General features: G+C 37.1%; 1 protein-coding gene across 1 annotated transcript in view; it reads right to left on the reverse strand.

Annotated features, from left to right (window-relative positions):
* Positions 1 to 15,062, reverse strand: part of LOC124775823 (RNA pseudouridylate synthase domain-containing protein 2-like) — a 1,015,654-nt gene that overhangs the window by 76,496 nt on the left and 924,096 nt on the right. The window contains exon 6 of the mRNA XM_047250655.1: positions 12,508 to 12,608. Within this exon, the coding sequence (XP_047106611.1) occupies positions 12,508 to 12,608 (101 nt within the window). The remainder of the gene's footprint in view (positions 1 to 12,507; positions 12,609 to 15,062) is intronic.

The raw sequence follows: 15,062 nt of genomic DNA on the forward strand, positions 1-15,062 counted from the left end.
TTCAAGAGAAAGAGCTTCATAAACTGAACACATCAATAACATAATGGTCCACCTCTGGCCCTTATGCAAGTATTTATTCAGCTTGGCATTAATTGAGAGAGTTGTTGGATGTCCTTTACAGGGATATTGTGCCAAGTTCTGTCAAATTGGCATGTTAGATCATCAAAATCCCGAGCTGGTTGGAGGGGCCTGTCCATAATGCTCCAAATGTTCTCAATTGGGGAGAGATCCTAAGACCATGCTGGCCAAGGCAGAGTTTGGCAAGCATGAAGACAAGTAGAAACTCTCGCCATGTGTGGGCGAGCATTATCTTGCCTAAATGTAAGCCCAGGACGGCTTACCATGAAGGGCAACAAAAGAACATAGAGTATAGTCAATTTACTGCTTTGCTGTAAGGGCTCTGTGGATTACAACCAAAGGGGTTCTGCTATGAAAAGAAATGGCACCCCAAACCTTCACTCCAGGGTGTCAGGCCATATTGCAGGCGTCAGTCAGGCTAGGGTCCAACTGCTGTTCATGGTGGCTCAAGGCACATTGTTGCTGGTCATCAGCACTCAGTTCAAAGCAGAACTCATCACTGAAGACAATTCTACTCTAGTCAATGACATTACAGGCTGAAGACATTTCTGGAGACACCCCAGATAGTGATGGGATACCATCCTGATTGTCACTCTTCGTACAGTCCGACAAGCTGGAGTGATGGACTGAGGTGACATTTATTTTCATACTAGGACCCTTGTAGTATCCTTTCAGTACAGTAGTATAATGATGATATTGTATGCCCACTATCGTTGCCCTAAATGGGAAGCCTTCCTGGGATGATATTTTGACAAGATTATGCCTGCCCACACACAGTGAGAGTTTCTACTGCTTGTCTGCAGTCTTGCCACACACCACCTTTGCCAGCAAGGTCACTGGATCTCTTCTCAATTGAGAACATTTTGAGCATTACGGGTAAGGCCCTTGAACCATCTTGGTATTTTAACAATATAACATGCAAAGGGGACAGAATTTTGCATGTTATCCCTCAGGACACCCAACAACTATCAATCAATGCCAACTGAATAATTGCTTACATAAGGGCCAGAGGTGCCCAACACATTATTGGTTTGCTCAATTTGTGAAGCTCTTTCTCTTGAACAAATCATCCAATTTTTCTGAAATTGTAATCACTTGTTTGTCTGTGCATGTACAACAAATCTATTGATTTCCATTCAATTCTGATAATGGTGCATCTTCCTTTTTTTTCTTTCTTTCTAAAGTTTAGATTTAAACTTTTGTCAATATAAACTATTTTAACAAGCCAGTATGAACCTGTTTATCTCATATCACTGATCACAATATTTATCTCTTATTGTAATAACCCGTAGCCTCACTATTGCTCTGATGTTGAAAAGACATCTACTTAGCAATGTTACTGTTTACGTGAAATGTTACCATTAGAGTATATTTCATTAGAAAAATTCCATTACTGGAAACAATAACTGTGTAAGGTAAAATCTAGTCATCCATATAGATTGCTGCAACAGCATTTCCAGTATTTCAAGAGTTTAATCAGTCACTGTTGACTCATCTTCTACCATAACCTATATTAAAATAAGTTGCACAATACAGATTTTGTTTGCACTACAGATATAAAGGTGTATTTCCTTCATCTCTCTTCATACAAAACACTGCTTCCTTACTCTGGCATTTGTTTCTGACATAAACTGCATGGAAAATATTTACACACTCATGAAATTAGAAATTATGTGCCAATTTCAGTTGTGAATGATTACAAAAATGATCATAACTGTCATAAAAGGTGGTTGCAATTTGTCATTGTTATTATAAATCAAGTACACAATCTGTTAATATCTAGCTACTCATCAACTCTGATGAGTCCCTAGGTGCCATTTTTTTTTTTTCTAATGGAAAAATTTCTCCTTTTTAACTGTGGCAAAAGAAAGAATAATAAATAATATAAACATCAGATTATTAAAGAAATGTACTCACATCAAGTTGCTAATTATGTTACTGTTAATAAAACACTTTCATTGGTCACCAATATAAAATAAAATGATCCTCTGCTGCAAGAGGTACACCATTAGATTGGATCAATTTAATGTGAACAGAATATCCCATGCAATTACTGTTAAAGGGAAAAATTATGGAGAAAATAGGACATCTCATTTTGCTTAAATTGAGGAAATGCCAGGAAAGTAAGCTGGGAAGTATGAAAACACATCTACTGTCACAAAGTGGCTATGGCAGCACTGAAAAACTTGGTAAAGCACTTACTTCTGGCTAAAACACAAAACAGCATTCTCTTTCAGGACTTCCCATTATTCAGTGCAATTTACATTTATTTCAACAGATGTAACGGTCACAACGCACATACAAGTGCAAGAAGCTCTAGTGATCCCAACTGCTATCACAATCTGCAAAGACTACTAATGGTAATGAAAAGTAGTTCAAAAGGAGGAAAAAATGGTAACATCACATGGATGTGAAGATGGAAACAAAACTGAAATTCATTACAGCAGATGAGAAACTTATTTCTTCCCTAAAAATATTCATACACGACATGTCAGGAGCAGTTCGAATGTAAGCCAAATAAAAATGGGTACTACCATTTGGGATCAAAGTATATTGTGCTAGGAAGAGAGAGGTTCAGTTAATGCTTAAGACTAGCTCTAATCAAGTCAAAAACATTAAATAAAGTCAAAAGTGTATTTATTTAACATAAGTGTAGTAAGAAAATTGTGTAAATGTTAAATAAATCTATTCAGAGGACTAGATATTCTTACACTTACATGCCAACAAAAATACTCCCTAATGGTATTTATAGTTAACAGTAAATGTTCACTTAGGATGAACTCTTCAAATGCAAACATAGAAAAGAAAGAAAGACAATATCTCAAAAAATTCAAAAGAATATTTGGACTCACGAATATGGAGATATATTTCAACTTCGTCAGGGTAAAGACAGCTGACAGTCTCCATAAAGTTACGTAATTGCACTGTTCAAAGTATTAGATAAAAATAGAATTTGAGTATTGTAAGGTGACGGGCAGTGAGCTTGCAGTGGCTGCTTCTGGTTAATATATAGCTTAACTCATTCCTTATCCTTCAAGGTTCTCCTAGAAGACGGAATTTGCAGAACATGATGAATAAGTGACAGAGATTTAATCACTTATTACTGATAGCACATCATCAGTACAATGGTAGTTTAGGTCAGCACCAAATGAGCAAAACCTTATTCTCATCTTAGTGGTAGCTGATTACTGGAATAAGTTAGGAGGTACTGATACAATTGGTAATGAAAACTGACTTCATGCCCAGAGACAAATGTTTATGGCATATTAGGCTATGACAGATAAAGATTCAAACAAAATTAAAATAATACTTTGTTTAGAAGATTTTGTATAAGTTATATGAGGGCAAACTGTAACACATAAAAGCACATATGGGTGCAAAACTATTGTTATAAAATTATATGATACAACAAATATAGGCATTTAATCTGGCAGATGTGCAACTCCACTAAGAAATTACTGACAAAATCTGTTTTCCTTCTTAAAAATTCACTATCATATGACTAATAGTGTACACTCTGAACTCATTTATGAGTATGTTTTCAATCTCGATTTATTCAGTAATACAACGAAACAAAAACTGAAAATCTACTGTTGTTTTATAGGAGACATTTTACTGTCACTATTTCTCCTCATCCTACAAATGCCATGGTAGCAAACAGAGATATACTATTATACAATTGCGCAATCAGCAAGATATTACAACCACTGAAACTGGCAGACATATTATTACAATCTTTATCAATAATAGAACCGATCTCTCTCCTAGTAGCCATTTACTGACAGTCACTGGAACAGCACGGCATCATATGTCAGAGGAGGAGTGTACATATAGCTGTAGGAATGGCCAACCTACTGAAGAAGTACCGAACATATTTTTTGAGAATACTTAAAGCCTTTCTACATACTGAACAACTGTTACTCTTACTTAGGAATTAAATTGGGTTCTGTAAACAGCAACTTATTGTAACTTGTCTCACTCTACTTTTTTTCCCAAGCTCCTTCATAATTCATCTGTGAAGCACACCATGTGCAATATTCATCTCTTACACTTTCCTGCTTACTATTGCTCTATGTGAAACCCATACAAGGACCCAGGGAGAGGGGGTTCTGTGGGTTTGTGACAGTGCTTCTCTCCATCCTTCACAAGCTGTTCAATAAATGCGTTTGTATTTTTTTACATACATCAATTTCCAAGTTTTTCAGCCAATTCTCTTAGAATAAAGTAGCACAAAAACTAAGGTTCCAAAAGCCCGCCTGGTTGACCGTGTGGTCTAATGCACTGCTTACTGGGCGGGAAAGCGTGTCGGTCCCCGACCCTGGGTTTGGTACCGGGCAGTGGTGGGGTGAGTGGACTGCCGTAGCCTGTTGTGGGGTCGTGTACCACTGCGGCTACAGTGGGGACGAAGCCTCTCTGTCATTTCTAGGGCCTCTGTTCAATACAAAACAAGGTTCTGAAAATGTTATGGAATTTTAGAAAGTTACAAGTTTGGTTTACAATGTGATACTGAGGGATAGCCTATGTGGATAGGCTTGATAAGCTGCAGAAAGCATTCCGGTCATATTATGGCATTCACTCACAGGATGACCTCACCTGCTGCCAACAACAAATCTGACACAGTTAATGAATCCACAACAGAAGCAGCAAAACCACTGAAAGGTGAGTAAGGCACGACAGAAAGGTAAAGACCCACACTATAAAAACATAACAGAATGACTCTCATTTCCTGAACATAGGGATGAATTAAAAAAACAACAACAACAAACAGTATTCCCTTCATTTCCACTCTCACATAGTGATAGTTTTCAGCATTGTGTTCACAGTCATAGTGCTAAGTGAAATACTAATAATGGTCAGAGCACACTTTAATCCATGATGTTATTCAGTCTGTACACTGAGCACACAATAAAGGAAACCAAAGAAAAATTTGGAGAATTTAATTTTCGGGAGAAAAAATAAAAACTTGGGGACTTACTGATGATATTGTAATTCTGTAAGAGACAGCAGAGGACCTGAAAGAGCAGTTGAACAGAATGGATAGTGTCTTGAAACAAGGAGATAAGAGAAACATTAACAAAAGCAAAACACGGACAAAGGAATCTAGTCGAATAAAACCAGGTAATGCTGAGGGCATAAGATTAGGAAATTAGACACTTAAAGTAGTAGATTAACTTTGTTACTTGGGCAGCAAAATAACTGATGATGGCTGAAGTATAGAGGGCAGAAAATGTAAAATGGCAGTGCCAAGAAAAGTGTTTTTGAAGAAGAGAAATTTGTTAACAATGAGTATAGGAAGTGTTAGGAAGTCAACTTTGAAGGTATTTGTCTTGAGTGTAGCCTAGCATGGAACTGAAATGTGATAAACAGTTCAGACAAGAAGGGAATAGAAGTTTTAGAAATGTGGCACTACAGAAGAATGCTGAAGATTAGATGGGTAGATTCTGCAGCTAATGAGGAAGTACTGCACAGAACTGGGTATAAAAGAAATATGTGGCACAGCCTCACTAAAAGAAGGTCTCAGTTGATAGGATGCATTCTGAGACATCAAGGGATCATCAATTTAGTACCGGAGGAAAATGGAGAGTGGCGAGGGAGAAGGAACTGGAGGCCACAAGACAAATACAGTAGCCGGTTCAAACGGATGTAGGTTGGTATAGTTATTCAGAGATGAAGATGCTTTCAGAGGACAGAGAAGCATGGAGAGGAACATCAAACCAGTATTCAGACTGAAGACCATTTAAACAACAACAACACAAACAGAGTTGTCAAAGGTGTGAGCACTGTTGCTATTACAGTTCTCAAAGTGGTATACAGATTGACAACTTTGTTTAAATGTTCAGGAATGTAAAATTGTACACTTCAGAAAAGTAGTATCCTATGAGTACTAAATCAATCAGCCACAGTTTTAATCTGTGAACATGTACATATATCTGAGAGTAACAAATTGTTGATATATGAAATGGAATGATTACACATGCTCAACTATGAGTAAGGCAGGTGGCAGACTTCAAAGCATTGGAAGGATAGTGTAAATGCCCTGTAAGTTGACAAAAAAAGAGTGCTTACAAGTCACTTTTGCATCCCATCTTAGAATATTGTTCAAGTGTGTAGGATCTACACCAATTTGGACTAACAGGGGACAATAAATGTATATAAAGAAAGGCAGCATGAATATGGTCATAGGTTTGTTTGATTCATGGGAAATGTTGAAAACTTGAATTCGCAGATGCTTGAAGAGAGGTGCCAACTATCCCACGAAAGACTACTTACAACGCTTCAAGAACCAGTATTAAGTGAAGAATCTAGAGATTTTCTTCATCCCCCCCCCTCCCCCTCCATGTACAGTTCCCACAGAAACCATGAAGACAAGGTTAGATTAACTACACTGTGCACAAAGGCATTCAAGCAGTTATTCTTCCTGTGCTCCAATGTGATTTTAATGGGAGAAACCCCCAACACGTAGTACTAAGCAATATTTTTTAAGATCAACATTAGCATTCTTAATCATTAAAAACTATGCCCCTCAAAACTGAATGCTGGACTTGCACCTGCTGGAACCTTTATCAACAAGATTAAAACGAAGGCCTGACACATAATGTATGTTAACCACAATAACAGATCGTAGCAATTTTTCATGAAAATCAGGTAGGATAATAGTTATCATTTTACAACAGTTATTCCACTGAATAAAAGACAGAAAAGCATGGCAAGGAATAAATAAGAGGAAATACAATGTAGAAGATTGTGTTGTCAAGACTGGAATGATGTGCTAGTGTTATAGGGCATATTTACCAGCTCACAAGTAAAACAGTCAGGGAAAGGCAGGAGGCATTCAAGTGACAAGTCGAGTACCACTTGTATTTGAACTCACTCCAGTCCTCTCTTTTGCCACCCACTTTACCTTCATCACATGATTTATATGAGACTTCATGTTTTCAAATTGTCAGTTCGATTTCTTGAATTTTATTGTATAGGAACAAAGTTGTAAAACCAACTGACTTTGCACACTGTTACTTATAGTGAAACGACAATACTCACACAAAATAACTTTTGGAGGAATCACGCAAACTGTCTGAAACGTATTTATTTAGAGAGCTTCCAGTAACATGGCATCTGAAAATGATTGGTCAGGTGGCAGTGGGATTAATGACTTACCACGTATTTCCTTTTAAATAATTATACTGGTCAGTTTGAATGTCTCTTCACTTCTCTGTTATCCTTCTTGTTAAATATTTGTATTTATTTGAAGGAAAAGAAGGAAAATTACATTGTCAAAGGGCAGTGAATAACAGTAGTAATTAAGAAGTTTCACAAATGAATAATGGGAACATAAATGCTGTTTTGTGTTAAACCATGCATTTTTTTGCTTACGATGATAAAATAATATCAATTATATTTGTAAATACACACAATGTAAACAGTAAGAACAGAAAACTGTTTTACATAAAACTAAAGTTAAAAAGCAAATAATATCCTGCAAGCTTGTACAAAATTAAATTTTCTATACTATGCTTAAGCAAACAAAAGTGAGAGGCAGCTCTAGACACTTGAAAGTATGTAATTTAATGCAGAACCCTGACACAAAATTCATATTTACAATGAGTTATAATTTGTTAGATACTACAAAGAACTTATGATGGGCATTTCAAAAGTAAAGGCCAACTAGTTATATTGTTTCTACTAAACACACATAAACATTGTGTTTCTGTGCACAAACCATTTAGCCCCATTCTCTTTTAATGTCATGAAAGAAGATTTCTCAAACCACCTACACAAAATTATATTGCCTTGACTTTACATATGTTCCACCAACATTTCACCAACTGAGTTTTCTTAAGGTTGAGTTGCAAGTAAATTACAGACTAACACAACAAAAAATAGTAGTCACTTAGTATGGTGATAGATTCACAACATGGATGATGAAAAATTTTTGGCACTATAAATTAGAAATTCTCTTGGTCATGTGAGAAACAGTCTGTGAATGCACAATTACATTTGTTTTTGAGACCACTATAAACAAAGTTCATGTCACTCAACCTGGTCTCACACAAATCAGAATTATTTGCAACTGATACTTCTTGACATTCTATTGGTATACCATAAAAATTTTCTTTCACTTCCATTCAAGAGCATAGCAAGGTTGCCAGCCACTATGATTCTCATATCTTAAACATGATATTTTTTAAACTAGTGAAAATATCACCCAACATATTTTTCACTTACTACAATAAGTAAATATTTTTCATGAAAACTGATAACAAATTTTGGAAATATTATTTTTCACTTCCAATAATAGATCTAATTCGTTACTAGAATTTTGACAACTGACATAACTGTTTATTCCTTAACACTTCATTACTCAATCAAGAAGTTACTTACCCTACAGACAAGTTGAATCTAATGGCACGCATACACTGTTAAGTTACCAATTATTATTTATATTCAGTTGGCCTTTACTTTTCTAATGCACTTCATAGGTTACTTCTCCAGTTATATTATGCATGGATAAAAATGTAAGTCTTTTCTTCTGCTTAGAACTGCAAGCAGATATTGTTTAGTTTATGTATTTTTTTTCAATTTTTGCAGCCTTCTGAGCCATGTACAGGACATTAATAGAACCATTCTAAAATCTGTTCATATAAAAGTGTGCATCTTTGAGTGGTTTTTGTTAGCTGGGATTAGAAATTAAGATAACATAGTTAAGATTATTATAAATAAATAAGCTGCAAGTACGATAGGGACTGTGCTACCTTACAACTATCTGTCACACAATGGCCTTTTCAACAAATGAAGTAATTGTTTTATATATACTGAGATGATAAAAGTCAAGGGATAGTGATATTCACTTATATAGATGGCAGTAGCACCACGTACACAAGGTATAAAAGGGCAGTGCACTGGCTGAGCTACCATTTGTACTCAGGTGATTCATGTAAAAAGATGTTCGATGTGATTATGGTCATATGAAAGGAATTAACAGACTTTGACTGTGGAACAGTACTTGGGAGCTGTAAAAACCATTTTTGAAATTGTTAGGGAATTCAATATCCCGAGATGCACAGTGTCAAGATTTTGCTGAGTATACCAAGTTTCAGGTGTTACCTTTCAACACAGACAATACAGTGGCTGATGGTCTTCACTTAATGACCAAGAGCAGCAGTGTTTGCGTAGGGTGATCAGTGCTAACAAACAAGCATCTCTGCGTGAAATAACAGCAGAAATCAATGTGAGATGTATGACAAATGTATCCTTTATGGCAGTGCAATGAAATTTGGCATTAATGGACTGTTGCAACAGACAACCAATACAAGTGTCTTTCCTAACAGCACAGCATCACCTGCAACACCTCTTGGGGCTCGTGACAATATTAGTTGGACCCTAAATAAATGGAAAACTCACCTGGTCAGATGAGTCCCAATTTCAGTTGGTAAGAGCTGAAGGCAGTGTTTAAGTATGGCACAGACCCCATGAAGCCATAAGATCATGTGAGCCAGTGGTACCTCCAGAATGGTGTGGGTTGCATTTAGATAGAGTGGATTGGGTCCTCTGGTCTGTTTGGCTACTTGGAGATCATTTGCAACCATCCATGAACTTCATGTTCCAAAACAACAATGTAATTTTTATGAATAACAACGTGCAACGTCACTGGGCCACAATTCTTCATGATTCATCTGAAGAATGTTCTGGAAAATTCAAGTGAATGATTTGGCCACCCAGATCACCCAACTTGAATGCCACTGAACATTTATGAGACATAACTGAAAGGTTAGTTTATGCATAAAACCCTGGACTGGCAACACTTCCACAATTATGGACGGCTGTAGCAGCAGCATGGCTCAGTATTTCTGCAGGGGACTTCCAGTGACTTGTGGTGACCATACCACATCGAGCTGCTGCACTGCACCAGGTAAAAAAGTTGGTCTGATACGATACTATGAGGTATACCATAAGTTTTGTCACCTCTGTATAGATTGCAAGAATAAGGAATTATACAGTAAGACATTAAAGTCAAATGGCAGAATCCAGTGGAGATTAGCAGATGACTGTGTAGTTAACCTCTTCAAATAAAATTATATGAATTGTGGGTGTCACAGCAGTATCTCTTCTTGTTAGTCCAAAACTGAAGGACACTACCTTAAAGTGGAATCAGGAGCACAATCACTGTTTACATAACTTAAGGTTCTTTAGAAGAGAATGTTGGATCACAAGTATTTGCTAATACCTGAGATTATGCATGAAGAATTCTGGTCTCCAAAGAGTTGAAACACTTATCAGCCACTTATGTACAGAACAGAGCAAATACTTTTTGTAAATGATCTTGCAACCTAAAGTAGTAAAACAATCATTGCATGACTGAAGACATATCCCTGAAATTATCTATGCTTGATGTAAAAGTGCATGTATTAGCAAATATGCTGCTACATGGTGTATCTCTCCATATATTACAGACAGTTATAGTTAAACTTTACAAATCATTATGGCACTTAAAAGTTGGGAAAATTCAGAGTTTTGATTGAACAGGGCAAGACAGGTGCAGCTGCAATGGAAGACCTATTTAGAATGACAGACTTGCAGTATTTATCCATTTTTGCTGTAAGAAATCCATGTCACTCTATAAATATGTAAAAGGTGATGTCACAACACCACACAGAAATCAGGTGTCATCAGCTAGTAGTCTGATCACCCTGCTCTAACTTGGATGTCATCAGTATGATTGTTTGTATATGCATACAAACATTTGTTAGTCATAATGTTACTAGCACTGTATTTTAGGAACATGCATTAATATATACAGTTGCTGTGCCCACACTGGGATCTATTTAATTATCTCTTCTATTAGACAGAGGACATGTGAAATCGTGTAAAGCACTCTACTTTTATTTAATTACTGAATTACAACTGAAGATAGGTGCGTGAAACTTTGGACCAGTGGTACTTATTTTTCTTCATAAATGTTACTACAACCCACTGTAAGTGAACTATGTGCAGTAAACAAAACTGCAAACAAACACTGTTTTTTTATTTGAAAAACTATCCAGTCCAACCAACTCAACATATCAGCATTCACAGTACTGCAACACCCAAGTCTCAGTCTCTCTACAAGATCCAATGTACACAAATAGTTCACGAATATTTTTCACAAAAGTGTTAGAACTAAGGTTTTACATGCATGAAAATGCCAAATATGTATATAAAATATCTTTTTCATAAATTTTGTAACTAAACATGATACTGTCTGGAGTATTATGCACCCTTGTATTGTGTACGCTACTGTACATCCTTGTGTTATTTACACTATACATTTTCTGACAAAATTCATGTATATTGTCTCCAGATGAATAAACTACTACTACTACTACTACTACTACTACAGTCAATGTTATCATGTGACATCCCAATTAGCCGCAAGAGCTGCTGCACAACCATCTTGCAGTATTTGGTTAGCAACCTGATATAAACAAAATTTTGCAATTTCTAGCATGGAAGGAAGTCACAGAAAACCTAAATCTGGATGGCAGGATGCAGTTTTGAACTGTTGTCCCCACAAATGCGAGTCCAGAGTGCTAACCACTGCGCCACCTCACTCAGTACAAATTGTTAGCAGTTGGATTTGAAATGCTGGCCGATGTGGCCGAGCGGTTCTAGGTGCTACATTCTGGAACCACCATGGTCGCAGGTTCGAATCCTACCTCGGGCATGGATGTGTGTGATGTCCTTAGGTTAGTTAGGTTTAAGTAGTTCTAAGTTCGAGGGGACTGATGAAGTTAAGTCCCACAGCGCTCAGAGCCATTTGAACCATTTTTTGGATTTGAAATGAACTTCATCTGGAACCTGGTATCATAAACTTATTTTTGAACTTTCCCTGGTGTGCTAATCAAAAGACAGGTTATGCTTTGACCACAGTATAGTGCTGTTAACAATCACTGCGCTGTGGAAGGCCTTCATGTTGTTCAAGTTATAGAGTCAAACCAATGTATTGTTTATTAGAAATCTAGTACACTAACTTTGGTCAAAATCTACAACCTAAAGTCCCAGCAGAGCACACATTAATATGTATCAGAGCCATTAGTCTTAGAATAGTTCTGTAGTGTCATGAACACATTCCATGCAACAGAAGGCAACATGTTACTCAAATTTTTAGTTCTCTCTAACCAAACATTTAACATAAACATTTGTACCCTTTGAGAAAGTGATACATAGTTACATATTAACAAGAATGACACTACAAAGAATGACTAATATATCAAAATATACACATATCTACAAGTTTAATGTAACACTGACTTCATTGTGAATCCACACAAAGTAACAGTACAACATCGCTTGATCTGAAATTATGTTTTTTGCTACAGAGACAAAGTGTAATGCCAGTCACATATTTTAAACAACAATGAATTTATATCATTTTATTTAAATGAATGAAGATACCTGTGGACAACATTGGCCAGGAGATCATTGTGTTTCAGCCTGTAGTCTACATCCACTTTCTCATAGTTCACTGTCAATGTGCCGGCACGTATGCAACGTTCCTGTAACAGGTTCGTTCAATGTATAGCTGCTTAATAAACATAAGAAAATTACAAATGTAAGAAAATTATGAACTATAAGCACAGTCATCACAGAAGTGATGAAATTACCAGCACTTCAAATGCATGAAGTCTCAGCTGCAAAATGCACAAAGGTCAAACAGATTAAAATCATTCACAAAATGAAAACAAAAATTTGATAAATGTGTTACAATTTGTCTTGCTTTAGTCTGCCAGCTAATTGAAATTAATGTACACACAAAGAGGGAGTACAAGCAGAATTAATGAGACAAAGGCAATAAATTGCAATACAGACTCCATCACAGGGTCTCTTTGGATGCTTTGTTATATATTCCTCTCTGATGTCATAGTTTTTAAACCAGTTCTCACTATGTCAGCATCATATATTGAGAAGTACTGGGGAGGAAGGATATAAATTGAATTCTCAGTTACTTTATTGCATGTTTATAATGCTCATGAGGTATTGTTTACAACTACACTACCTGAAAAAAGAAGTGAAACATGACAGCTAAGGAGGAAACAAAATGAACCCTCAGAAGTTGAGAGGATATTTGCAGTTATTTCAGAGAGATTACAATATCGAGTCAAGTTTACACAGAAGTTGGCAGTATGTACCCATATATCAGTATGATGTTGCAGTTCATCTTAACTGGATGTGTGTGCTAATTTCACTGGGAAGGGCATAATAAAGCTGTTGTATCCTCTACAGAGTCAAGTTGGCCCACAACTGTTGTAACTGGTCTTTGATAACCTGGATATTGGCACTGGGATGGAGTCAATATCTGAGCTAGTCCCACGCATGTTCTATCATGAGGTGTAACGTATCACTTCATTAACGTGATGTGTCACCCAACATCTTCCTAGGTCTGTGTTATTCCATTATGCGGTGTCCCAACTTGGAGAAGTGGGGCATGCCACCAAACAAACAGTATCCCATGACAATGCTGCTGATGTCATCATGTCATCGAAAACAAGAGAGGAAGACTTATCTGACAAATATTTTGACATTCTGTTGTTGTATATCATCAATCATGGACCTTGCCGTTGGTGGGGAGGCTTGCGTGCCTCAGCGATACAGATAGCCGTACCATAGGTCCAACCACAACGGAGGGGTATCTGTTGAGAGGCCAGACAAACGCGTGGTTCCTGAAGAGGGGCAGCAGCCTTTTCAGTAGTTGCAGGGGCAACAGTCTGGATGATTGACTGATCTGGCCTTGTAACACTAACCAAAACGGACATGCTGTGCTGGTACTGCGAACGGTTGAAAGCAAGGGGAAACTATAGCCGTAATTTTTCCCGAGGGCATGCAGCTTTACTGTATGGTTAATGATGATGGCGTCCTCTTGGGTAAAATATTCCGGAGGTAAAATAGTCCCCCATTCGGATCTCCGGGCGGGGACTACTCAAGAGGACATCGTTATCAGGAGAAAGAAAACTGGCGTTCTACGGATTGGAGCGTGGATTGTCAGATCCCTTAATCAGGCAGGTAGGTTAGAAAATTTAAAAAGGGAAATGGATAGGTTGAAGTTAGATATAGTGGGAATTTGTGAAGTTCGGTGGCAGGAGGAACAAGACTTTTGGTCAGGCGAATACAGGGTTATAAATACAAAGTCAAATAGGGGTAATGCAGGAGTACATTTAATAATGAATTAAAAAAATAGGATTGCGGGTAAGCTACTACAAACAGCATAGTGAACACATTATTGTGGCCAAGATAGACACGAAGCCCACGCCTACTACAGTAGTACAAGTTTATATGCCAACTAGCTCAGCAGATGACGAAAAAATTGAAGAAATGTATGATGAAATGAAAGAAATTATTCAGATAGTGAAGGGAGACGAAAATTTAATAGTCATGGGTGACTGGAATTCGCTAGTAGGAAAAGGGAGAGAAGGAAACGTAGTAGGTGAATATGGATTGGGGGTAAGAAATGAAAGAGGAAGCCGCTTGGTAGAATTTTGCACGGAGCACAACTTGATCATTGCTAACACTTGGTTCAAGAATCATAAAAGAAGGTTGTATACATGGAAGAAGCCTGGAGATACTGGCAGATTTCAGATAGATTATATAATGGTAAGACAGAGATTCAGGAACCAGGTTTTAAATTGTAAGACATTTCCAAGGGCAGATGTGGACTCTGACCACAATCTATTGGTTATGAACTGTAGATTGAAATTGAAGAAACTGCAAAAACGTGGGAATTTAAGGAGATGGGACCTGGATAAACTGAAAGAACCAGAGGTTGTAGAGAGTTTCAGGGAGAGCATAAGGGAACAAATGGTGGGAATGGGAGAAAGAAATACAGTAGAAGAAGAATGAGTAGCTTTGAGGGATGAAGTAGTGAAGGCAGCCGAGGATCAAGTAGGTAAAAAGACGAGGGCTAGTAGAAATCCATGGGTAACAGAAGAAATATTGAATTTAATTGATGAAAGGAG

This window comes from Schistocerca piceifrons, chromosome 2 (assembly GCF_021461385.2).
Source record: "Schistocerca piceifrons isolate TAMUIC-IGC-003096 chromosome 2, iqSchPice1.1, whole genome shotgun sequence".
Lineage (NCBI taxonomy): Eukaryota > Metazoa > Arthropoda > Insecta > Orthoptera > Acrididae > Schistocerca > Schistocerca piceifrons.